The 26,836-nt window shown below is 37.5% G+C and overlaps 1 protein-coding gene across 4 annotated transcripts in view; it reads right to left on the bottom strand.

Moving 5' to 3' along the window:
- The window catches only part of LOC124154627 (serine/threonine-protein phosphatase 4 regulatory subunit 4-like), a 65,863-nt gene extending 39,103 nt beyond the window's left edge, over window positions 1–26,760 (bottom strand). For 3 of the 4 annotated variants that reach the window (XM_046528467.1, XM_046528470.1, XM_046528469.1), the window contains exons 1-10: window positions 26,206–26,367; window positions 25,781–25,889; window positions 25,410–25,554; window positions 21,313–21,386; window positions 17,512–17,618; window positions 8,830–9,059; window positions 7,306–7,428; window positions 7,065–7,171; window positions 4,219–4,422; window positions 2,916–3,074 (exon numbers count right to left, since the gene is read on the bottom strand). In XM_046528467.1, the coding sequence (XP_046384423.1) occupies window positions 2,916–3,074; window positions 4,219–4,422; window positions 7,065–7,171; window positions 7,306–7,428; window positions 8,830–9,059; window positions 17,512–17,618; window positions 21,313–21,386; window positions 25,410–25,554; window positions 25,781–25,889; window positions 26,206–26,273 (1,326 nt within the window). In that variant the 5' untranslated portion in view covers window positions 26,274–26,367. Of the gene's footprint in view, window positions 1–2,915; window positions 3,075–4,218; window positions 4,423–7,064; window positions 7,172–7,305; window positions 7,429–8,829; window positions 9,060–17,511; window positions 17,619–21,312; window positions 21,387–25,409; window positions 25,555–25,780; window positions 25,890–26,205; window positions 26,368–26,630 lie in introns of those variants that run through there. The other variant, XM_046528468.1, reaches the window with a different exon arrangement.
- Window positions 26,761–26,836: the final 76 nt, after the last annotated feature.

Raw genomic sequence — 26,836 nt, 5'->3', positions numbered from 1 at the left:
ATTTTAAGGCATTCGTATAATCTTTAAATGAAACTTGAAATGTGTATTACTCCAAAGGGCTCTATTCTAAATCATAACATGGGTTTAATTTTGCAAGCTGCTGTCTGTATTTGACCTAGTGATACGGCCCTACATAAGAACTCACTTTGAGTCAAGACATGAAACTATGAACGATAAATTTGCATAGATCTACTTCAAACAAGCAATTATTTTCTAGTTATTTTTAAAATGAGAATACAAATCAAAATTTCTTGCAATTAATACCAGATGAAACCAAAAATGCACATACCATAAAATGCACCTTTGCTCCACTTGCATTTCACAATAAGGTAGTCCTTCAGCTGCCTTGCGAATGCAGCAAATAAAAGTATATTCTAAAGCCACATCTGACACATCACGTCAAAAAAACACCATGTAGAACTCAGTTTACACACAACCATAACTTATGAAGAGTGGCAAATAAATTCTTCTATTGTATGAAATACCCAAACTACCGTATAAACTCGTATAAGAGACGCACCCCTGTTTTCAGTATCAGAGCTAGGGAAAAAAAACTTTTGTGGCATTTTTCTTTATCCCATCGCAGTGTTGCAGACTTTCGACAGTTATCAAAATTTCCACCATCAATGCTAAAAATTTACGTGGCATTTTTCAGCTAACTTTACATGAATTGTATGGTGCTAAGAGATTAGTAGGTATTCACTTGTAGTCTTAACCTCATGATGCTTACTAGGAATGGTCGGATTGGATACCTCGGATCCAAATATCCATGGATAATACCTTTCACTGGATAATTGGGACTTAAATTTGTAAAAGAAATCGAACCTAGATTCGAAATTTTATATTAATGTTTTCACGAAGGAGTGGAAATATTTCCAATCCTCTCTTCACATACGCTGTTGCACTGCGATGCTTGTCTTACTCATGAGAAATTTAATGTTAAAGCTGTCATAGGAGTATTGCAACAGAATTTCAGCCACGGATAATTTTAAGGCAAAAAACGACAGGCAGATAGCTTGAATCTTCCCTAGATATTGAACAACAATCGGAGGAATCTCAACGCCTTCGGATAATAGCCACGTCAAAAGTAAGCACGTAGTAGGTTTCACAAAACCACCCTTGGGCCTCTATCAGCCCATGCCTCTCTGAGACCACACAGACTAAAAATCATTAGCTCACCGTAGCTAACTCATTGGGTAGCGCACTCCTTCCCGTCTACCTTTCCTTCAGCCATTTTCTCCAACAAGCATTTCTGATTTCTATCTGCCATTTAGTCCAACAATGTACACACTCATTTGAATTTTTTACACCGCAGGTTTTAGCACCAACATAATTTTCAATTGCATTAATCCTTAAAATAGCGTCTGAAGATGATTTCTGACAAATCAGGCCCTTAGCATAATGGAAATTACTCAGCAAGACAGATGTTGACTATAAACCTGGTATTGTCCTTCAAACCTACACTTTTCTCTAAGTTTGGTATGCAATTGCTATTTGCAGTATAAATGTAAATTTAGAGACGCACACCCATTTTCGGCTTCAATTTTCTGGGAAAAAAGATGCATCTCTTACATGTCTTTATACCGTAAATTGGAAGAAACAAAGTTAACCAAACGTCAATCAACCACAAGAAAAAGTCTACTTGTTTTTAAATTAGAGGTGGAACTAAGATATGCTTTAACATATTTGTACACACATTACACTAATGGTTGGTCCTGTGACACAAAAGTAACAAGTCATATCAACTGCTTCAGTACATGACACTCCACTGAAGGCTAAATACATACAATAGACTCTCGATAATACGAACAATGTTATTACAAAGTTCTCATTTTTACAAAGTAAATCATTGGTCCCGATGAAAAGGCTAATCCAATCTATACCAAAAGAAAAATTAATACGAAATGGTTGCTATTACAAAATTACGAACTTCGGTCACGGCCCTGGTGGTTATAAAATGAACTTTATTATGAAGTTCCACGGGTAAGCAACAGCATTTAGGTGGATATACCCTACCGTAAGCATTGGGCTACGTTCAAGTTCTCCTCGTACAGTGTGCCCAAGACCGGCAATTAAGGTTCTTTCTTCAGTAGGATATGCTTCCGTATCGACGCAGCGTCACATAATAAGCTTCACTTCTGTGGAATCATGGTGACCCACTCATTACTCCTCGTATATAGGCCGTGCAGTCAGTCCTTTCCTTGTGAATATTTGATTTACATACTTTTAGAGAAACGAATATTGAAAAATTAAGGGATGACCGAAATTTCAAATTGGATTAGGCCGATGCGATGCGGTTTGGCGTAAAGAAACCCATACTACGAGTACAATATGAAGATAGTATCAATTGATCCGTTATGATGTCAGGAACTGTTCAGCGCATCACCCGTTCCTCCTTACCACGGACAGTGAATTTATTTCAGCTCCAGCCATGTAGCCCACGCGGGCAGTCAGTTCATCACAATCGTGAGTAAACGCATTGCAAAATACTGTTGCATTCTGCAGGATACCAAACTTTTCGATGACTTTCATAGGTTTATCAACTTACGAACAAGGTCTCGGAACGCATCCTGTTCATATATTGAGGATTTACTGTATTTATTCTTAATTAATTTGCATACATCATAAACAAGACTCTGAAGCTATTCCGCAGTATGACTATTAATACATTGGGGGATTGAAGAGACAGGGAGTTTTGGCAAGGTGTGTTTTTTGTGATGATTCCTAAAAGAAAAGCTCTAACAAAGTTCATTATAACATACCTCCGGTTTTTAGCCCTGTGAACTTCATAATAACGAGTTTATTGAATTAATTTTTCATCTCTATGGTGCTCCATTTAACCTAAGATACAATATCAAAACAGGTTGTAGTACTGTTGATTCCAAATTTTAAGTAAACACTAAGAAGCTTATTACCAAAGACTCTGGTCCAATGTTTTTGAATTTTGTCATTAGCAGCAGAATAGTTGTGAGATTAGGAACAATAGCAGAAAGTACTTCTTGAGTCTCGTCACATAGGAGATGAACCAACTCATTCTTCAACATACGATTTGATGGTCCAAGGAGGCGTGCCACCTGAAAAGAAATTAAATATAAAATGGCACATTGATACATACTTTTTCCACAAAAGAAATAAATAGCAAGCACTATCAACTCTAGCTATTTATGGAGGCACTATCTTAAGTTCCCACAATGACCACCTTCTCATAGACATCGTTAACTAATTTCAGTCCTGAAAAAGAGTTCCAAAATAGATATTGATTCTTGCACACACGGCTTGCATTCTATCATGGATATCAGCATAATGTATATACAGTAGACTCCTGTTAATAAAAACAATTTTATTTTCATTGATACAAAGTCATGGTCCTGACCAACGGGATATTTTTATACAGGGTAAAAGGAAATTAATTACAAAATTTTTGATTTCATAAAATTACTAGTCTAAGGCAGAATCCCGACAGTATAAAAAAAATGTTGCTAACAAGTTAGATGTGCACTCTATAGAATCTGCTCATTTACTTATCAGTAGAGATCCATGAAAGTGGTTTTATTTTTTGCTAAAAACCATTTTAAAACTAAGTGATTTCGGTGTTATAGACAATCTTGGCGGTGTAATTATAATGTTAAAATTTTTGCACATTTCTAGGTGTTTTATTATTTTTTGGTGCACATTTGACAATTGCTTTTACTTTTTTAAGCATTTAACATAACATTACACACTATTTCAAGAGTACAAAATTTCTGATAAAACCAAATGAAGGAAATGTTTCAGGGTACATATATCAATGGTTCATGCATTAATATTATACAGTGCGCAAGAAAAGGTGCACCATGAATACTTCACTTGATTAATTGTCTTTGTGAGGAAGACTAGAGCAAAAATTGACCAAATGGTACTGAAATTTGTCTTCAGTTTCATTGCATTAAATTAGACCAATATCACAATATTTAAGCTCTTCCTGCTTCTTTTTTCTATAATCAGAATGTATTCTTGGCAAATACGAAGAACCAAAAAAGACAAAATACAACAGGTCTACTGGGAAATTTGCACCCTCTTAAACTGCTATTCATGATGGGTAACTAGATGACATTATCAAGTTCCTCCGCTCCTAATTTCATTTGTATGCCAATGACAATTCATGTAATTTTCACAACTCCTAAACAACTACAATGATCATAAGGAAATACTTGACAAGATAAAGAAATAATTTCATACCTCATGGACCCCACCAGCAACAGTCCTTCTGACATGAACATGCGGATCACAAACAAGGTCACAGAAAGTTGGATACAACCGTGTGTGGAAATCATCACGCGAAGAGGCAAACAGAAACATGGCAGGAATATTGTAAGCACAATGTCGTCTTATTTCAACATACATATCAGCATTCTCCTGTAATACAGGAACCACATCAGGCATCTGAAAATAAAATTGGAAGATTAAATTAAAAACTGGAGGAAACACTACACACAGCACCTCATAAATGACAAATCATTATATGCAAAAGAAAACCGTACAACAAAAAAACGATGATCTCATCACAGGAATAAGTTCACAATTATTTAAAGGGGAACTGTAAGTCCAGAAGAATATAAAAACCATAGGTGGTATGTTGATACTTTACAGATCATAGGCATGTGGATAGCAGGGCAGCCTGGTTCAAATTTCCTACTATGCTCTGTCATTAAAGCTACAAGATAATAAATTTGAAATGGATAATAGATGTTTCTTTTTCCTACCAATCCAAGAGAGAAAGTAATTATATAGCACACACCTACTTCTTTTCAACCTCAATGAAACACACTCAAATCAAGAATTAATGTCCATGGATTTAACGTATATTTCTTGAGGTCTCAATTCAATCCCTCTTAAAGCAATGTAAAAATAATCCTAATTTAACCCTTATTGCCCACACCTCAGTCCAGCCACATCTCCTTGTAAATTTTAGCCCTTCATATTGAAAAATAGTGGAGTAGTGAATTTTTTAATGAAAACAGCAGTTTTCATGTTTTTTTGATATGGGGTAATGAGTTATGCCATGTGACCATGCATAGTTGTACAAAACATACAGCTATTTAAGGAATTCTAACCAAGTGCTTCATCTTTGTTGAGCGGTTTTTCAATAATCCTAATGATATTTTTCAGTCAATTTACAGTCGTCACACTAGGAACAGGTCATATATGTGAGAAGTCTGAAAAAAAACTGTTTTTCAGAAAAAATTTATTACCCCACTATTTTTCAATATTAAGGGCTAAAATTTACATGTTGAATGCTTGAGATATACTAATATCATAAAAAATAATAGTATCCACCGTTCTTGCAAAGAGTATATTAATTTACAAAATCACTATCCGGAAAAATAGATAAAACTCATACATCTTAAAATTTGCTTTTTTTGGGCTTTGAATGGCTTCTAAATACATAATTATGTACTTATAGAAAAGTGAAGAAATATTATTTTCATGATACTTAAAAAATAATTTATTGACCACCACACGACATGCACAGAGGAAACTGATGTTTCTCACAAGCCAGCCTTCTCCAGGATGAACATCCAACCCACATTTTTCTATCCTTCTTTTGCTTGCACAGTAACCACTAAAATATTAAAAGCTCACTTTTATTTGTCAGTTGACTTTACCAACAAGCTGTTTTGAAAAAAAAAGACCTGATTTGAGCAACAGTTGCGGCCACATTGGGGTAACTACATAGTTTCCCCACACATAAATGGAACGCTAAAAGTGCCCCCACATATTTTTTTCAGGTTCCTATATTATGGGATCATAAGTCGAACTTGTCTTCTACCAACTGATGTAGTTACTTATTAACACGTTGCGTACGGATGACGAAGATTCTCGTCATTTTTTTCCCGTGCGTTCCGGACGGATGACGAAGATTCTAGTCATTTAGGCGCGTCAACCTAAACAATTTTAAAGCGTACAATACGTCTTCACTTGCGATACGCTTTAAAATTGTTTAGGTTGATGCAACTAAATGACGAGAATCTTTGTCATCCGTCCGGAACGTTTGGGAAAAAAATGATGAGAATTCTCGCCATCCGTACGCAACGTGTTAACAAACGTTTTAGACCTATAATTTCACATTTTCTGAGCCTGGGGGAATGCACTAACTTCAGTGACCTGTAAGGGTTAATGTTTCCATGTTCTATGTAGTAAAATTTTTTCCCACACAAGAATTTATTCTTAATAAAACATTTTTCAATTAATGTTCACAACAATGATTTTTCAAACATCAGACATGATTATCATGGGCATAAGTTTTCAATAGGATGACAGTCCATGAGGTTTCACCTCAATATGCTTATTAAAGTAGCAAAGTTATTGAACAAATTAACATTATGATATTGTATACTCTTGGTAATACATGCATACATAATTATACAATCACATTTTCTTCATCATCATTTTCATCACTAAGTAAAACTCCTTGTGTGGAACCCATTGTTGATGTATGACATATAATGCATGAGAAATCATCAAAATTTTCCATCCTTAGCCTAGTTCTTATTTTTAATCCCTTGATAAACATTTGAAATCTATTACAAAGTATTCAGAGGTGCTTACATGCTTGAACATTGATGAGAGTGTAGAGTGATAAGCATAATCTACTTCTCATGAGCAGGCAAAGAAAATTATCATGTTCAAAAAATAACCAAACCTGTCTACAATGTTGAGTTAAAGTAGCAATAAAAGATTACACGCAAGCAGAGCTTGAGCTAAAATGTGGAAATCTTAATGATTTTGCACTTTAACTGCTTAATAGAAACTAATGAGGATGATTGAAAAATCGAGCAGAAGTAATCCAAAAGTTGGATAATATTCTCACACATCAACATTTATGATACCCAATTGTTGAAGGTAGAACTGAAAAGTAACAATAACAGAACAGGTACATATATTACATAAATGTATGCACAGTACAATATCACAATAATTTAGACTACTAACAAAATAACCTCTGATTAACTATTTTATGAAAGATATAAAAAATAAAATACATATTTAAGTTACCATATTAGGATTGAAAATGAAGAACTTACCGGCTTAAGATGGATATTTTCATTCTGGCTCAAATGAGATACACCAAGTAGGGCTAACTGTTGGAAAAAATCAATGAACCATTCCTTTTCTTCCACAGTTAAGTAGGCTAAAAAAGACATCATGTGCGAAATCGATTAGACGCAAAGGAAAAGAGAAACATAGGTCAATTTCTCACAATACTCCAGACAAAACTTGCACAGGAGTCCATCCCTCTGATAAACATACAAAATTTTAACTTACCTGATAGACCCAAGCATAATTTTCCCAATTGATAAGAGATGGTTGCAAGGACAGCATCCTCAGTATGTAGAGCATTTTCACAGATCTTTTTAACCAAGGGAATGATTGTCTGCTTACAAGTTTCTGTGAAATCAAACACTGAATTAAAGGTCTGCCAACATTACAAAATAAACACACGTCATGCAACACCATTCACTAAACATGAGCTTCAAAGTTAATGGCCTTTAATACTTTTTTGAAATAAAAGCTGGTTGCACTTTTCCACAATATTTTTATGCATACGACGTGTTTACGCTCACAGAGCCATCCTCTGGCACAAGACACTGTGTATATGAACATCACCTATATACCGTTGAGAAAGGGGTGGGGGAGGATATGACATGTTTAAAGAAGGGGTGGGAAACAGGCGTACAGAGTGGAGACAGGGAGAAAAGATACAACTAAAGAGATACGGGACACCCAAGGAGGAAGGATGACTCTAGTTATAACTGTAGAATAACGACACCTGGGAAGAACCACAGAAAGTGGAAGGGCATGGGGGGAGGGATTGGGGGGGAAGGAAGGTGGAGTAAAAAGGGGAGTAGGGTAAAAGAGAAGCTGCGTGCCGTTAGAAATGGAGAGGCGGGAGGAAGTAGTGAACCAGGAAAGAGGCGGGGGTGAGGAGTCCCCAAAGGGTACCCAAGAATGGAGTGAGAATTAGCAGGGGTACCCTGAAGGGATTGCAGGCAGAAGAAAATGGTCAACACAATACAGATAGAGGTAGGGCAGACGGAAAACCCCTGTGGAGGTTGGGGTTGGTTAAGGAGTGAAGAAAGACTTTGACCATTTGTTTTCAGGAAGGGGGTCTTAACCCCTTGCGCCGTAATGACGAGTCTAGCTCGTCATGAACTTTCAACGCCAAACCACGCAATGACGAGTGTATCTCGTCATCGGATTTTCATAGTTTTAGCACTATTTAGAGGAACAATATAATTATTTTGAAAGCTTAAAAATATTCAAACATAAATAATATACATAAATAATTCATATTTAAAGAAAATAGATGCATTGGAAGGATTACAATAGAGAATAGGAGCACGATATTCGGAAAATTAATCGAATTGGAAGGGGTCAAGGAGAGGAGAGTGGGTGACAAACACTTGTTCATTCTATGTCCTTTCATCCTGGTGATGAAACTTCTGCCAGTGTGACCAATATAACACATGTGGCATGATTCACAATTAACTTTGTAAATGCCGGATTGATAGATGGGTTATATTTTGTCTTTGTGATGACAGTGAAATTTACCGAGAGTGCAAGGGTTGTTGAAAGAAACATTGAATTTATTTTTGGGGAATTTGGGGAAAATTTTGGGGAGAGGTCTCCCACAAACACTAACCGGCACCATTTTTTAGAATTCTCTGTGATGGGAATACCTAATACTAAAGACAACGACAGATATGAAAATGATTTTTGAGATGGAGGAAAACTGACAATATTCATCTAAAAATATTATTTCTCAGCTTCAGCTGAGAATGGTCAAACCTTCATCAACGATTCCCAGCAAATCAACTACAGAATGGACAGCAGCCAGGCGGACCATGACCTCCTCATCATTGGCAAGCTCAACCAAGGGAGGAAGAAGGGTGGAGGGTGCAAGCTCTGGACCTAGCCCTCGAGCGACCCAGCCAAGCTGGCTGCATAGGCACGACCTCACCTCTGGGCTGACATCTTGAAAGAGGGATTGGACCACTGGCAACAGCTCTTTTTTAATCCTACGGAGAGAAAAAGACCAAGTAACAGGCAGAGCTTCACAGTACAATAGACTCTCGTTAATATGAACAACATTATTACGAAGTTCTCGTTATTACTAAGTTTATCGTTGGTCCCAACTTAAAAGCCTATCCAATCTTTAGTAAAGGAAATTTTATTACAAAATTTTCATTATTACAAATTTACAAACCTCAGTCCCGGCCCAGGGGGTTATAAAATGAACTTTATTACAAAGTTCCACCAAAAAGCAATGGCAGTTAGGTGGATATACAATATGCTACGTTTAAGTTCTCCTTTTGTACTGTGCCCAAGAGCGTCAATTATAGTTCTTTCTTCAGTAGGAGATACTTCAGTATGCACACAACATCACACATTACGCTTCATTCCTGTGGAATCATGGTGACCCACTCATTACCGCTTGTAAATTGGACATGCAGTTAGTCCTCAAACTACACACAATCGATTAACCTACTTTCAGAGGTACGAACATTTGAAAATTTCAAGCGTGCCTGAAATTTTGAGTTTGGCAACTTTCGAGAGGGCTGATGCGGTAGAGAGGAAATTGCATTTTGGCCATAATCTAAACAAAGTATCATAGAATTTGGTGTGAAGTCAGGAATTGTTCAGCATTTTGCCCGTTCTTCCTTCCTGCTGCAGACAGCGATTTTTCTCGCTTCTGGCTGCGTCGCTCACCCAGCTTGATAAGCTCGTCACAATCATGAGTTAATGCACAATTGTGATGCATTGTTGCATTCTCCAGGATAACTGCACTCATCAATGCCTTGCATAGGTTTGTCAACACAACTTGTTCGTATATCGAGGACTTACTGAATTCAGTAAGATATTATCCTTCGATTACATCATGCCACATTCTTCTATTGAGAAAAGGAAACGAATGAGCTTGTTTTATATATATTTGTGCATAATTTAATCATACACTTGACTCTGAAGCTATTTTCACAGTGCGACTTTAAGTTCGGTAGATTGAAAAGACAAGAAATTTTGACAAACCATGTTTTTTTTTTTTTGACAATTCATAACAAGAAACCTTTATAACAACTTCGTTATTACAAACCTCCAGTTCTTTGGTCCTGTGAACTTAGTAATAGCATGAGTCTACTGTATTTAACCTCAAAATATGCATTAGAAATAAATGAAGGAGGGAACACTGTTCCCCTCTCTTTATATTTATAATATGATTTCCTATTTAGATAGCATGCATAAGGTTTTTCATATTTTTTGCATGAGTGTTTCTTTCAGGCTCTGTGGCAAGGTTATTCATCTTTTTAGAGAATCCAGAGTCAATTTGTTTCCACAGAATCGCTTTAAACATTAAAGATGCCATTTGTGAAAGTCTACCTCAATAAATCCTTTTTGGCAGTAAATTTAAAGGCATAAGTGTCGTAAAATTATCGTAAAATATGTCTTTGAATTAAGTAATCTAAGATCTCCGTATTGTCGGCATACCCACTTAACTTGAAAATGAAAACAAATCATAAATTGTCCTATTATATACTGTGATGTCTCGAGCTGGGAATGATCACGTAGTGGAGTATGGTGATATGCGAGGTTGTGTGCATGCTTGTGTGTGTGTGAGTCAGGTGCGTGGTGGCCGGTGAGATGGCCCCAGTCAACAGGGGCTACCTAGGGACCCACGTTCCTCGGCCTCAGAGAAATCATCCTCTCTCCCTGCAAACCCCCTTTCCACGAGTGATATTTCCCCTCCCGAGGGGTATAAAAACCCAAAATAGGTGTGCTTCACGAGGCATGATTGACACGAAGACCAAGGGAGCGAGATTAGGGGAAGTGCTGATGTGCATGATTGCCATCATAAGTGGAATCAGAGTGTTGCTGGTGGCATATGCCGTAAGGAGACTGGACGAGTTACGACCGTGTCCCATGCCACGTGCGGGAGGATTTCACCCCCGGCACCTTGGATCATCTGGTTCTAACCGTTTTGCTACAGACGGTTTTCTACTGTTCCGGCTTCAACCATAAACTGTAAGAACATCGCAGTTAGCAACCCTTCATCATCTGTTGTTGAGGTCAGATGACCACTTCCCTCAGTTTGAAGCTAAAAAGCTCTATTCTCCCAGTCCACAGTGCAACCTGTCCTCGCAACTAATTGTAAGAAGTGCTAAGAAAGCAAAGGTCAAAGGACTTGCTAGCGAACTTCAGAAACTTTGTCAAAAGGCACTAGTTAACAGTGGCCCAAAGATTTAATGCTCTATTTTCCTTTAAACTTGTAATATTTTGGCAATGGCAATGGGGGCAAAAACATCACATTCAAATCATCGATTTTTTTTGTTAAGTGTAATCAGTTCATTATTTTCATCCACATCAGGGTATATTTTTTTTGTAGTGAATAATGTAATAGGCAGAATGGTTAAAATATATCATGCAATGTTAACCCCTTCACTGACGGATATTTCTCAACAAATATCACAAAAAATGTCATATTATTTTATTACGTTTTTTAATTATTTACAGGTAGATATTAAATAAAAAACATTCATTTAAGTGTTTGACGAAGTCATTTATTTTAAAATTTACTCTTATTATATCACTTTTTAAAAAATTTCATGTATTCTTGCATAAAAATCAAGTAAAATATTTCACAATAAATATAGTCACAAAAATTACTCACTATAAAAACAGACGATGGAGTTAGAAAAATATTAATATAAACTCCAAATTTGAAACGGTAAAATATTATATAAACTAAAAGTCTATTTTTGTGTGGTATACTTTGAAACACCCACATTACAGTCAGGGCAAAAATTGCGACTCTCCCTCCTCACCATTTTTCCACGCGCATCTCGCTTTCGGGAGCTCACGGCACACTTCCGAGTTGAGTTTGACTTATTTTCCGTGGGTGGGATTATGTCTGGGAAATGCCTCTCGGTTATTCGGAGGGGATGGGCTTTTGCAGGTGGCCTACCTACCTTAGGGGAGGGAACACTTGGGAAGTACAGTTCAATCATTTTATCTATTAGGTCCAGCCTGTATTGCAAATGTGTTTTATCACCACCTGTTTTTCGACATAAAACATATGAATTCCATAAGCAAATTTCCATCAAATGAAAAAATAATTTTTTACAATATTTTTTCCCTCTTTTTCTTGGGATTGGATAGTCAGCCAAATGCTGATCTACCCTGTCAACACCCCGCATTGCCTCATTGTAATTGATGACTACCTTTGGTTTCATAACCACTGCCCCCCTTTTCTGCACCTCTCTCATTTCCCTATTGTGAACTGTAGAGAGTAACGTTACTTCCTTTTTGTCCTTCCAGGGAAGAACCAAAATTTTTCCTTTACGGAAAGCTGCCACATCTCCTTTCTTCATTTTTTTCTTCTTCAGCCCCTCTGGCATCCCCTTTCCTGTTCTGCACACAGTTCCATAAGTATCACAAGAATGAGAAATTAGTTCCTCGGTTAGTTGTGGAGAGGTATAAAAAATTGTCTGTCGTGACGCAATACCCTTTTTCAAATAGTGGTTTCATCAGTGACAATACCACTTGGGAGGACATTTGCTTACTTTCAAAGTCTTTGTCAAGAGTAGTGCCTTTCCCGGTATAAATGATTGTTGACCCGACGTATCCAGTGCTGGACTCGCAGAGAACAAAAGTTTTTATGCCGAATCTAGCTCTTTGTACAGTAATTCGCAGTAGAACTGACACTAGAATTTTATGGAATGGGAGTGTAAGTAACCCAAAACAGATAGTGATAGAAGGACAGAGGCAAAGAAACCAAAACATGAGGGTCAGAGGCATTGGGAAGGGAAAAATGGTGAGAAAGAGTGTTTTTTGTCATGTGCGGCTGTAAAAAGGGAAAGTGGAGGGCAGTAGGGAAAAACCGATGAGGGTGCAGTGGTTGCATGAAAGGGAGATCGGAGGGGAGGAGGATGAAAAGGATGAAAGGGCGGCCCTGACAGTGCTTAGACAGTGCGTAAAAGGAAAGGCGGAGGGGAGAGAACAATGGATGAAGAGAAGGGATGGATAAACAAGGGGGTTGGGAGATAGAAAATATGTCTTCCCTGGAAGGGAGAAATAGCTGAATAGCCGAAGGTTCTATGTCAAATCTATGCACGGTCACAAATATTGACGAACCTACAGAAATGAAATAATAATCAGTTGTATTTGTAGCTAAATAACAAACGGAAAACTAAAAAACAAAGATATAGTTTGTCATTATAAAGAAAAAAGACAATAAAAAATCACTGAGCAAGTTGATTTTCGGTGCGAAGATTTTGACACCATATTGCTGAAAAAGAACATTATCAGAAAGTTCCCGACTACTGTTACGTAGTTGACAGAAATGGCTTTCGAACACGCGACCTTTGGAATAGCAGCTTGGACGTATTTTATTTACGAGGTCCCGTCGACTACACTGAAGAGTAAGTAATGATAGTTTTGCTTAGTAGTGTTTATAAAATGTTTCAAATTAATTTATTCACAGAATAAAGATAATACAACATCCTTTCCGATAGCAAGATTCGAACGCGCGACCTTCAGAATAGCAAGACGGCACTTGTCTGCCGACTCACTTCGGCTGTTCCAACGATTGATAAAAACTCTGCAAAAGTCATCGCAGTTATTTATAAAACGCATTGTTTCTTTGTTCATTTATCACATCTCGATACACAATAGGTTTAGAAACATAAACATTACGAGAAATAATAGATTTTTCCCCTCTTTTGGACCTCGAAAAAACGTAGAAGTTTGCCGGATATCATGCATTGTGAAGACACGTATGCACTCTCACGGCATAACTACGTACTTCTAATAAGGGGACGAGATATCTCGTCCAGATCACGAAAGAAGAAGCCAACTTGACATAGGACGAGTTAACTCGGCCGCGTCAGTTTTTGCGCGTCTTCTTAGGACGAGATATCTCGTCCGAATCAGGGAAGGGGTTAAGAGTGATTAATGTGGTGTCTGACTCTATCTCATTCCTTTGCTCGGGACGGTTGATTGTTTCATTTCATATCACGTATGCGACGTCGTGTTCCGTCACAATACTGTGGCGCTACGTCGTTAAATCTTGGAGATATTGCACGTAAGCCCCAGACACAGGGAACTCCAATCGTCAGTCACAAGCTGGTTCAGGGAAAGACTCCACAAACAAGAAATCAGCATCAAGAAACAATTGTCAAAAAATTTACGAGTTATTTTCAATCATTTTCTATCAGAAGTAGAAGTATTCAAACTCAGAATTATTACAGAAAACAACGATGATAACTAATGATCCCATAGGAAGCATTACCAAACTAAGTACAAGCTGTATAATTTTGCTAAAATCACCCATGTCAGTCACGGCATCCGTCTACCACAAGCGCCCGAGAAAAAGAGACCTTGCGTACTCTGAGACGTGTCAGGGTGGAGGGGAGGGATTTTGCCAAGGAAAGGAGGGGTAACAAGGGCGATGTTCAATCAGCTGCGAATCTGTCCACAGGGACAGGGACAGGTATGTCATATATTAACAGGGACAACGGCTACCCAATCAGCAACGTTTGGAAGAGAGTTCTGACCAATCAGCGCACAGGAGGAGATCAGCCAGTGCAATATAAGACGGCAAAAAATGAAAACTTCTCACCTTCGACCTGAAGACGGAAGCAGGATGGCTTCCGAAACTGTAGTCAACCATAAACGACAGACGCGGCTGGAGAACCCGGAAATTAGCAGTCATCATGTCGTACGGACGAAATAAATTTGTGGAAATGAACAAAGTCTCTTTTTCATTTTCGGCTGTATTCCTTCTTGAGAGTAGTGTGGAGGGAACTTCCAGTGCAACAAACTATTTGGCAGATGGGATGTTAAGCCCTGGTTAAGCCAATCCTTACAACCTGGCTAATTCCAACACTGTTACTATCCTCCCTCCCTTACCTCATGGCGAAAATGACCCCAGCTGTGAGTTACCTCCCTATAAATACCATAACATAGATAATATGGAGCACACAGCACCCAGCAGTGGCATAAGTATGGGGGGGAATGAGGGGAAGACCCCCCCCATAAACCTCAGAGAAATGAAAAAAAAGTATTTAAAACAATTGCCTAGTTTTGATATATAGCAACTGCATCTGCTTTAAGCTACATTTTAAGTTCCAAAATGATGCAAAACCTATTTACAGGTATGTCATTTTTTTTTCTTAATTTACCGGGAATTCCAGTGGCCTTGGGGGTGGGGAGGAGGAGCCGCCCCCCAGGTACTACAATCGCCCCACCCCCAAAGCATATTCCTAGTTATGCCACTGGCACCCGGCATATTCCGTAACTAAGATTTTTCCGATGCTTAGATCACTTCTTTTAAGTGAGCAAATTAAATAACCGCCCAACTGCCGTCAGAGAGGAATGAACAAAATTAGATTAAGAGCCCGGAAAAATCTCCCCTCTCTATAATGTTTATGCACTAAAAAAGAATTTTCCCATAACATTGTGGCAATAGTAGACTGAATCTATCTGATCTGGGTATAGCTTCTCTGTCCGCATTCTTCTGCGAATTCAGTGCCAGGAACTTCAGACTCACAAGCCGCGTGATTTGTCTTCACAGAATTACTTACCTTCCCATTTCTGATAACAACACCAGAAACTTTTTGTACTTCCATATTATGGTTATAAGCCATAACTGAGTCGAAAGGAACTGCCTTATATTTCAAGTTTTGAATATGACTTTTAAGGATTACGTGATGACTGACGACGCGAGTTATTCTCCGAGGACATTCATACTAACTCTCACTCTGTTAAAAAATAAATGCTTGCCACCAGGCAGAGTTACGCTAATAGCTATTCAAGGTCCAACTATGTCTCATTTAAAATCACTGAGTTACAAGTTGGGTCAGTTTTGATCTGCGCGCCACATAAGCAACTTTTCCCCGGCACAATTCGTCCTGCAGATGTGGGATTCACCCACAGAATGAGACCATGCATGCTTTTTTTGCCATCGTGTTGAATCACCATCGACTTACATCCAAACTGCAAATACGATAATCTTTTTTGGATGACCTTGGGAGCCAAAATTTTGGTACGCAAGGATTTTTAACAGCTCATTTGAGCCTTATTTCGCTGGGGTGATAGAAAACATGACATAGGAAAAATTCTAAAAAAAATTCCGTTTGAGGATAAATATTCCGTAATTCATAATTTTTCCAGATTGATGATCATCTACTTTAGTTAAAATTAATATATAATAAACAGCATCACTGATTATTAAAACTTATTATTCTTTATTGACATATCTATGTAATGAGCACATACTACTCCCACTCCTATGACTAAAATCGGTGCAAGTCCCGCAATATTCTCATATAGCAATTCTCTGGCAAGTTTTGTGAGGTATTTCATCTCATTGAACTGGAAAAATATGTTTCGTAACCGAGGTCGCCGCATAAGTGAAACATTTCTTAACTGAGGTTGGAAATACATGGGTACATATAGGGTTGTTCACCGGACCAAAAAAAATCAGTGTATTAGTGGGGTTGTCATATAACCCAGGTTCTACTGTATCTTGAGGGGGCACTACTGTTTTTGAGCATGAAGCGAAGTGTGACCGGAATGGAGGTGCTTGGGTAGGACAAGCCACGTCCACTTCGACAATCCCATAAGGGTCAATGCGTACTATTTTTTTAAATTTTTGGTCATAACTCATTAATACATAAAAATAAACTATGAAACGCTCAATGTAAACCTTTATTTCTTACCTCATAGGTAGGCGTCACAAAGTTATGACTCAAATATCTTTTCCCAGAGAAAAATTATTATTGATCACCACTGTTACATTCTATAACCTACTCAGCTGTATATTTTCAATAAAGGATATAATACATAGAGTAATAAAGTATATTTTCAAGGATATTCCCACCAGTAAAGTGGCTAATACACACAATGCTTATACATTAATAGAAGTATCATGAATGATTAGAAAAATCCTATGACAATCACCGGCGAAATACTAATGATTATGGTAGCATTTTTCACTTAATTTAGTTAATTTTTAGAACAAAACTCAGCCACCTCAAAATATCAGCCAGAGACCGAGTCCAAAAATTGTCAAACTAAGATTGTGGAACTTTGATCATGCCAAAAACTCAAAAACAGCTCCTCCAGGTCTTTAGAGCCTCCTTGATTGGTACACATTCTATGCAATGTTCGGCACTCTTTACCCTCAAATCCGACTTTAGTAAAAATGAAAGTACATATCATACTAGGTAAGGATGTATGATAATACATTGGAATACTAGGAATATACAGAAAAATATGCAACTTAAGAGGAGGTTAAATGGTGCATGAACATCATGTTAATAGCCACGAGTAGAATTTAAATTTTTTGTGACAACTACAAAAGTAGGATTACTTATTGATTCCTTTAAGAAATTGAAAGGTATTCCTTTGAGAAGCTTACAGAAAAAGCGAGAAAAACTGATGATAATCTAAATAATAAATGACTAAAAGACTCACAAGAATGACTCGAACTTGGTGGCCATTTTTCCTATTAGCTTACAGCACGCCAACCTAGAAGAAACTGGCTGACTAAGTTGCCCCTTTGCCACAGCAATATGCAGTATCTGTAAAAAATATTGAAACAGTAGAGGTAAACAAATGAAAATAAATATAAAATAAATTGAAATAAAACAGCATGTACATCAAATAACCATCTACCTCCTAAGGTCTGTTCACTTTATCTTTGCGGGTGAGCTGGTGTGGCTTAACCAAGTTGGGGTGTTTTTTCTTAGTTCTTCCATTTAAATCCAACTTATAACTTACTGTTCCTTATTCTTCCACTTCAATCCTTTTCCATCGCCTTTCCAGAAAATTTTTATTCACCTTTTGCATTCCCATCAGCACCGACTCCCTCCCTCCACCTATTCCCTCTCAGTACTTTTCCGATCCCTTTATTACCAAACCCTAACCCTTTTCCTCAACTCAATATTTACTTTTGGGTATTACAACCTATATAGTTTTGTATACCTCCGATTTAAAAGAGTGACATCAGAGCGTGTTTATTCAAGGCTCCGAAAGTGACTCCGAAAATTAAGACACTGACGGGAGGGAAGACAAGGAGGTTGATTTATTAGCCACACCACTCCAGCAATAAGTTACAAAATAAATTATTTAATAAAATACCCGTCGTGCTACTTTTCTCCATTCTTTTTGCATCCCCATCCTCATGAATTCCCTTGCAATCCCAGTTTATCAGAATGTTACGCTTATGTATGCCTTTCACCAGCGGTCTCGAATTTAGCGGACAATATCCTGGCTTCTGAGATGGGATTATCCTCAATCCCCTCTAAATAAGTAGCTATACATTGTATGCATTATTTCGCCGCCGGGCCCAAAATATCTGTGGCCACGTATGAGTCACACCTTTTCAGTGGGACACTAGGGCGCCTGTGTACATTTGGCAACGTTAAGGTCGCTCCTGCTCTCCCTCTCTCGGTACTACCCCTTCCCCTTCAGCGAGGCCCCTCCCCCTTCAGCGAGGCCCTCCGATAGTGTCCGGGGTTTCACGAAAGCTGACCCGCAGAGATAAAATGAACAGATAATAGTACCAACAAATAATTTCCACCATACCACTCTGAGTATTAGAGCGAAAAACACTTCATTCGTGCACAAGGTACAGTGCAACCTCGATAAAACGACACCCCACGGTGCACCAATAAACACTCGCTATAGTGAATTGTCGCTTTACCGGAGGTGGAGCAAATAGGTAATAGCCAATATACCTGTTGCGAACAGTTATACAGGAACAGGAGTGGTGCGGCGACATATAAATTTCTATCCGATAAACGTAAGTATAAATCCAGACGAAATGTGATGTTTTTTTGCATCACTAAATTTCCTTACTCAAACAACGACTTACGATTCAAACAATTTATAAACCCCGCACTGAATAAAAATCATGCAAAGCATTGTTTTGTCAATCATTATGCTAATGCACAACCAATGAAGTAATTTTTCTATGCACTTAATTAGTGCATTTACGTAATCATTCTATTATTTTGGTATTTTCCACTGAAAATTCAAAAATTAACTGACAAAACAGTATCGCGGTTATTTAATGCCTCAAATGTTTCCATTGGTGTATGTTTATTGTTCCTGTACATTAAGCAGCAGTGAAGTGAAATAATGTATTGCATTTGTTTCTGCAGTCGAAAACGGTGGAAGGTTGTATAACGTTCCTGCCTTGGAAGACTTTTTCTATCAGATAGTGTAATATCTTCATTATCTACGGTAAAAAGTTTGCTAAGCTTGAAAAATGATTGGATTAAAATTGCTGTTGTTAAAAAAAAGTTCCTTTTTGAGTGTTACGCTCGCGACGTATTTGAAATAATACACCGAGTTTACCACGGCACTGCAAACGAGAGTCAGTTGTTCTGTGAGTTCTTCCAGCGGCCACCAGGGGATGCTCGGCTACCCTCGTGACGGAAGAGGGCGCCAGTACGACTCCGACCACTGACGCGAATAGTTCACCCTCGTGAATCCGCAACGGAGAATAAATACGTCCATCCAGACAATTCACGCTCAGTATCATTGCATCGTACATCCTACATCATCGCTAAGGCGCACTACATACCTTTAGAGGCATCATTGCAAGAAATACCTCGTACTGCAAGGATTTTGTCTGGGAGTAGGACGTAAAAAAAACGTTCCGTTTCGTCTATGTTATATCACGCGGGGAATACTCCTTAAGATACTTATGATCGGAGTCCTTTCTTCCACGACTTCCGGTTTACACCGCAGGCATCACCAGCAATTATGAGGGGAGATAACGCTTTGGTGCTTTGCATTAGTATAATCAACCTTCCGAACTGTTGAAATTCTCGATTCGCAATCTATCCCTGAAATACTCCGCTTTAGGCTTAGGCGTAGCCCCTTTCTCAGGAGTTCCCGCAGATTGGAGTGGGCAAAACCACCCGAACAAAGCTCCTTATAACTCTACACAGACTGCATTCCTTGGGCGCTTTTGTTTTTTTTAATTGTGAAGAGCGAATAGGAAGATAAATTAATTTCGACTCTCTCATATTACTCCTTTATTTTCTCGCTTAGACGTGTTTGGTGTTTTTTTGGCCATGGTGTCTGCCATCAAATGCTTTCTATTCATGCAACTCATGGACGTGCGGGTATGCTGACGTCAGCTTTCTGCTGCCCGAGGAACAAAAGAAGATCAAGCATTTGCGAATGCTAATGCCACAATATTTTCACCAAAATTAACTACTTATTTATTGAACCACAGTTTACCACATAAATTTGAGACTGAGCACTCTATTAACTTCATTTCTAACAGATCGCTAGCAACTACAGAGATTAAGGAGTCTTGATGTAAGTTTTTCCAGGGGTGAAACCCTCGCTATGGCGAGAGCCAACACCAAAAGGGCCTCGTAAAAACAAAATTTTTAACATGCTTATTATAGGAGCAATTGACGGTGCATCGGCTATCTCTCGTAATAGCGGGGGTGTCGCTATAGCCCGTACTCGCTTTAACGAGGTTCCACTGTACTTCATTCCTTCTCCAGCATAGCAAAAGCCTCAACATCTGCCAGATGGTTTGAAGATTATACATAGTTATTAAAGTCAGTATAACTTTGCTGTGAAGGTAGACAGAAGGATAAGACTGGTAGGTACAGTAAAACCCCTAAGTAGCAAACATCAGTACAGCAAAATTTAATGTAAACCTCATTATGACAAAGTCATAGACCTGGTCCCAGGCCCTCCCCATAAATATGGCATGAAGTAATTAAATCAAATTTATTAAATTGGCCCAGAATAATTTTGTAATATTTAACTTCTCATTAAGTTTCATCTTTTGATTTAAATTGTTCTACTGAGAGGCATTATTGCTACATATAAGATTAGTGTTGGTATGAGGTTTTGAGCATTTCCACAAAGTAAGTCAAATTATCACACTATACAGATGGATTTATCTCAGGGGCATCATCCTTATATTTTGGTCTTCACCAGATAAAACTACCACTGGCATCATTGAAATTACATCAATTTCCGGTATATCCTAAACTTCCATTTAAATTAACCATGATGATACTTGGGAGGAATCTCAGAAAGTATCTTATAAATACATATTACACAACTACACCAACAAAGACAATTGGTCAGCACAAATTGACATACCAAATCTGTACATCCACAAGTATGAGTATAGCTGTCATAGTAACACTTAAAAATATTTTCTCATTTCATGAACAAAATCGAACTATTTTAACAATGCTAGTGATTCTAAATAATAAAAATCAAATTTCTTACCTCTTTTCTCACTATCTCCGCAGGAAGAAGATCTATTGAATCCAATAAGGTTTCCAACCACGCATTAGCAACAACTAAAATAGAAAATGAATAAAACGGGTATAAGTAAATATAAAAATATAACATACAGTAAACCCTCGATTATACGAAATCAGCAGGACTGGAAAATTGGCACTTCGTAATATTGAGTTTCGTAATTTTGAATCTTTTTAATAAATTGCGAAATAATGTCTGCTCTTGTTCCCACCACCCTTTTTTGTCTTTAGTGGCCTTTATTTTTTAAACACTTTCGGTGTTTATTTACGCTAGGACTTTAAAAAAATGAATTTTATTATTTATTTTATGCTGTGAAAGATCATTAAAAAATCATACGACCCTAAACTTCCCATTCTTTATCGTAAAATATCAACAATCTTAGTGCTAAAGAAATACCCGTCCATTTTATGATGCATAATCAAATATCATCTGGAAAATTTTTGCATAAGAATTTAATTTGAGAATTTTTTGGTCAGCAGTGAACAGCAACGATTATCTACACATAAGATAGATACTTGTTTCCAACACCTACGAAATTTTAACGGCAGCCCACCTAACCACCATTTGTGATGCCCTATACTGCTCAGTGACAAAAGAAAAAGAAATGTCATAGCCCCAATTTTTTGCCACAGTTCATATAAAAAAATTCCATTTTCTCCTATAGTCCGAGCCCAAATTGAATTACTATCGAATAGCACCATGTATTTACTATAGGCTATACGCCGGGACCACAATATCACCGTGTATTATCGAAAATTTTGTAATATCCTGCTTCGTATAATCCAGAGTTTACCGTAGATGGACATACAATCCCCCTTAATCTCACAATCAACAACCACTGTGGGTTCTGTTGCATGTCATCCCCTCATCCATTGCTCCCAGTTCCCACACACGCTTCTTTTGATCATTCAACTCTTTCCTGACGACTGCCAGAATAACAGTCACAAAGTTGATTAATCTTTTGCATATGAATTCTTTTTATTGGGTGAATCTTTTTCGTGGCCAATTTCTTAGAATATTTTTTCATATCACTATTCCCTGTGTGTCCATCCAAAGTTATATATACATATAAAATCATTCATCCATCACATAACATCATGAGCACACAAATATATCAACATAAATTCACAAAAACGGAAAGAAAATGGTAGAAACAATACAAAAAAAACATCCTACCATTGGTGCAAGTGTCTGGATGTTTTCTTTCCTTCTTACGCCAGAGTCTTAATTTTCAGACAGCAAGAGGTAAATTGCCTAAATGCTTCTTAGAGAAGCCTTTCTTATCAAGAAATGATAGTGTGATACCAGAGGAGGAAGATGTCATCGATATATCAAAGCCAAAAAATAGGTTTAAGAGGGTGGTTTGAGGGAATGATCGCACAACCAGACACTTTGAGATAACATTTATTGTTAATGAGAAGGTGTAGGAGAGAATGAAGCAGGTGAGGCCAAGGAGAAAGTCAGTGGTCAACCAAGTGGTGGGATGTTGGGAAAGTTAGCAGCGGAGAGTCATCAAAACCATAAGAATGATGGATAGGTAAAGCGAGGTGATGTTGATGATGGCTTGATTGGGATGGAGGGATATAGAGTTAAATTCGGAAAGGGTGTCATGAGCGTCATTCACACACATATTTATATCTGATGGAAGGCACTGAACAATTAGTCAAAAATCTATGAAGACAGAGATATGTTCCATACAAGAGTTGTAGAGTTGTAGAACGAGATTATAGGTAGACCCAAGTTCTTTTCTTGGTGTATTTTAAGGAGAAAATAGAAAGAAGGTGAGAGGATGTGAGGAGGTGAAAGGATAGATATGTCCGACTAGCTGGAGTCCTTTTGCGGGTCTACTGGTTTTAACAGACCGCAGAGGAAACTTGTTTAACACAAGAATGGATAGTAAAAACAATTAATTCAATTAATTACAACACACGTAAAACTTACAATTTCCAATTTATGCCAATTTTGATGATCTAGATAGAGTATATGCAGTGACTTTAATATATAAGCAAAGGTTACATGTGGATAGTTTCATACTCATCACTAGAATTAGGAAAACTGTTAACAGGGCAATCACCTTTAGCCCTTCAGTGGAAATCTCCCTCTGATGGCAGGCAATTGGCTAATCCACGTTGCTTAAAATGTAAAATTGAAACCAGTTGAATATGTGATCAGCTCAAGAGCATGGATTACTGGAAGTTTATTTGAGAATTGGTGGTTGAAATTGGACAAAAAGTTAACGAAAGAAAAACAAAAAGGTTATCCTCTTATTGACAACTGCAATGCTCATAACATTATTACATTAATGGAAAGTGTGAAGGCAGCATTTTTCCCTGCTGACAAGACTTCTGTTATTCAGTAATGGACCAGGGGATCATAAAATCTGAAGCATTTTTATAGATGATTGTTGGTGGAAAACTTTCTTACTGGCTTACTGGAGATGACAATGCTCTCAAAATCAAGCTGTACCTTCTTCAAACTCCCCAAATGTGTAAGAAAGCTTGGGAGATGGTGAGGGTGGAAATGATAATGAATTGCTTACTCAGAAGTGAGGTTTGTTAAATAAGAAAAAGATGAAGAAAATGCCATTGAAAATGAAGCCAAACCTTTTCCTTCAATTGATGGCTGAGAAAATATACTCGGCGATCCTGCCATCTTAAGCGAAGACTTTCTTAATGTAGACAAAGATGTAACAGTTTTCGGGGCCTGACAGACTTGAAAATCGTCACCTATATACTCACCACCAAAAACCAAGATACTTTGGATCCTGTAATGAACTTAATGAATGAAAATGTTCACGAACTTCTCCTACTATGACCGAAGTAGATAACTACAGCCAACAAATCAGATATTATTTTGAAAGTAGGGATGACACAAATGATGTTTAATTCCGGTCCTTAAATTTACTAGATTCTTCTGTGAGGATCAATGTAAAATTGAGTTTATACTGTATAATAATTGCTCCAAAAACGTATTTATGTTTAGAATTAAAATTTGACTATTTTGATAGCACTTGCAACCAACTTCCCTATTTCAAAGTTTCCCTTGAGGTTCGAATTATCAAGTTCCACTTTAGTTGCAAATTCTTGGTATTTAAAAGCAGCTCTTTATTCAGTAAATCTGGAGAGATATAGAAGGAATGTAGGGTGGTGTGTTCGATGAGCCTTTTTCCTTGAAGCTACAGAAAATTATTCCACCTCTTTCAAAAATTCAATAATGCTTTCAGATACACCAGAAACACTGTCAATTGAAGCTCAAAATTCAGAAAGATATCTCAGTATCAAATTACCCCAACAAGAAATTTTCACTACTTTTTACGAATCAAATATAGAAAAAATCAGTGCTACCAAATTTCAAAGACGTTATCCTTTGTAAAAATCCATATTTATGTACAATTCTTCCAAAACTTCTTAAAAATATAAGTAAACGTAAAGTTTGATTTAAACATAAGAATTTACAGCAAAGATTCAAACTCATTCCAGAGAAAAACCAAACCAAATAACAAGAGACACCAAAATTTCATTCATACAAGACCTTTGTATTGGCATTTTTATCTAAGTCTCATGCTTTAAATGCATACTTTCTGCTCAGGCCTTGAGAGACTAGCTAGAGCTGCATGTTATGAGGGGATAGGAAGACATGGAAATATAGATTTCATTAGAAAGGGGGCGAAGGAGTATGTTTGAGAATCTCAATAGGGAAAATATGCAAATTAACCAGTGAGTGGATAACCATAAGATGATTAAAGGAGGCTCTATGGTACATTTTTTGTGACAAGCAAGGAATGGTGACTAACACACCAAAAATTCTACCTCTCTGCAAATGATTGTTTTTTAATATCCAAATTGACTAGTCTCCTTTGATGAAACATGCCAATACACTACGTATGACATATGAATTAAAGACTAGACACCATCGGAGGAAACATTATTTCATCAATAAAAACAAAAGGATCTAAAGTTTCAGGAGAAAAGACAATTTTTAATCCCTTCATTGAAGATGATGTTTCTGTGCTTGAATGAAAATTGAACTTGGATAGATAAGACGAAAATGTTTCAATATACCTGGATCAGTACTGTCAATAGATGAAAGAATGCTCTGAAGGAATGTCTGAGTGAATGTTGTGGGATGCACGAGCTCTTTCTCCAAAATGCTTAAAAATGTATTGCTGGCAGCGATTTGTATTTCCATGCTTGAGGTTGGAAGCGCCTGAAAAATACGCATGTATGCAATTTAAAATGTATAAAAAACAGAGGCTTATAAAATTACTTGAAAGTTTTCGAGAAAGACAAGAATGACGGGCCACTTTCCAAATTTACATTATGAGTGCTAACAGCCAACCCATTAACACTATAAAATAACAATTCTAACGCATATTGAGCTTAACTGCACTCATTTGCGTGGAGGCTAAAGCTTCAGCAAAAGGTAAACATACCTGCTGCACATGAGGCACGACTTGCTGCATGCACTGCTCTGCATCATCTCCACGAAGTAACAATGGGAGAGACTGAACAACGTCAAGTTGTTGAACATCCTCTCCAACCCTGCAACGTTGACGCGGCGAGATTATGCTTGACCTAACTAGCTCTCAATTCTGATCGACAGCATATTAATGGAGGAGTTAGGACAATACTCAAATAACAAACAATGGCAAAGCAGGAACCCCATCAACAAGCCAGTGACAATGAAAATTTGCAACTTTCGATAAACTTTTCCCGACACTTAATTACATCTACCGGTTGTTGTTGTGCAAAACAGAAGAGTGAATATCCGTTAGGTCCCTAGCTTTAAATCATGGAATATAGGCAACACAAAGAAAATGGGGATGGATACGATGAAAGTAAAGGTAAGTATACGCACGGTTCGCAGAGGGCTTCCCCTGCTTCCAGGGGAGTATCCCTGTTTCTCCGACCTTCTGTCACCCACATATTTCTAGTTGATGGGATGTCATGGTAAAAAACTTAATAACATTTCCTCACCTATTCTCACCCATGCCGTATCGGTCTGTGAATGAGAGGATGACGCATGAGTTGCAATCCACTGTTGATGCATCATGACCGCGATTTTCAAATATAAAAAATGGCGAACTTTCATTATTATTGTCATCTATTTGTTTATATAGTGACAATAATTACATAAATGGTTTTAAAAAATGCTGTGTAATGATTATTTCTTACAATTTTCAAATATTTTCACATTTTAAAATTTGGGATTTGAGCCTTATCACTCAATTATACTGGTATTACTATTAGGACACTAGTAAATATTATCTCGGGAAAACTCACTCAGACATGCGCCTTCCCGTTGAAAATTCTCATCAATACAAAATTTAATGGTTTTCATGGAGATTTTTTTCCACCAAGAAGCGTAAAAGGCGTTATAAACAAGAAATTACACCAAATTTACAGGAAATCACAGATGAACTTGATGCATTTCATTAAACGTTATGCCATGATTGTTATTCCTGGTACCATAATCTGAAAGAGTGGAC

This window comes from Ischnura elegans, chromosome 2 (assembly GCF_921293095.1).
Source record: "Ischnura elegans chromosome 2, ioIscEleg1.1, whole genome shotgun sequence".
Classification (NCBI taxonomy): domain Eukaryota; kingdom Metazoa; phylum Arthropoda; class Insecta; order Odonata; family Coenagrionidae; genus Ischnura; species Ischnura elegans.
This window is presented reverse-complemented; position numbering and strand designations above follow the sequence as displayed.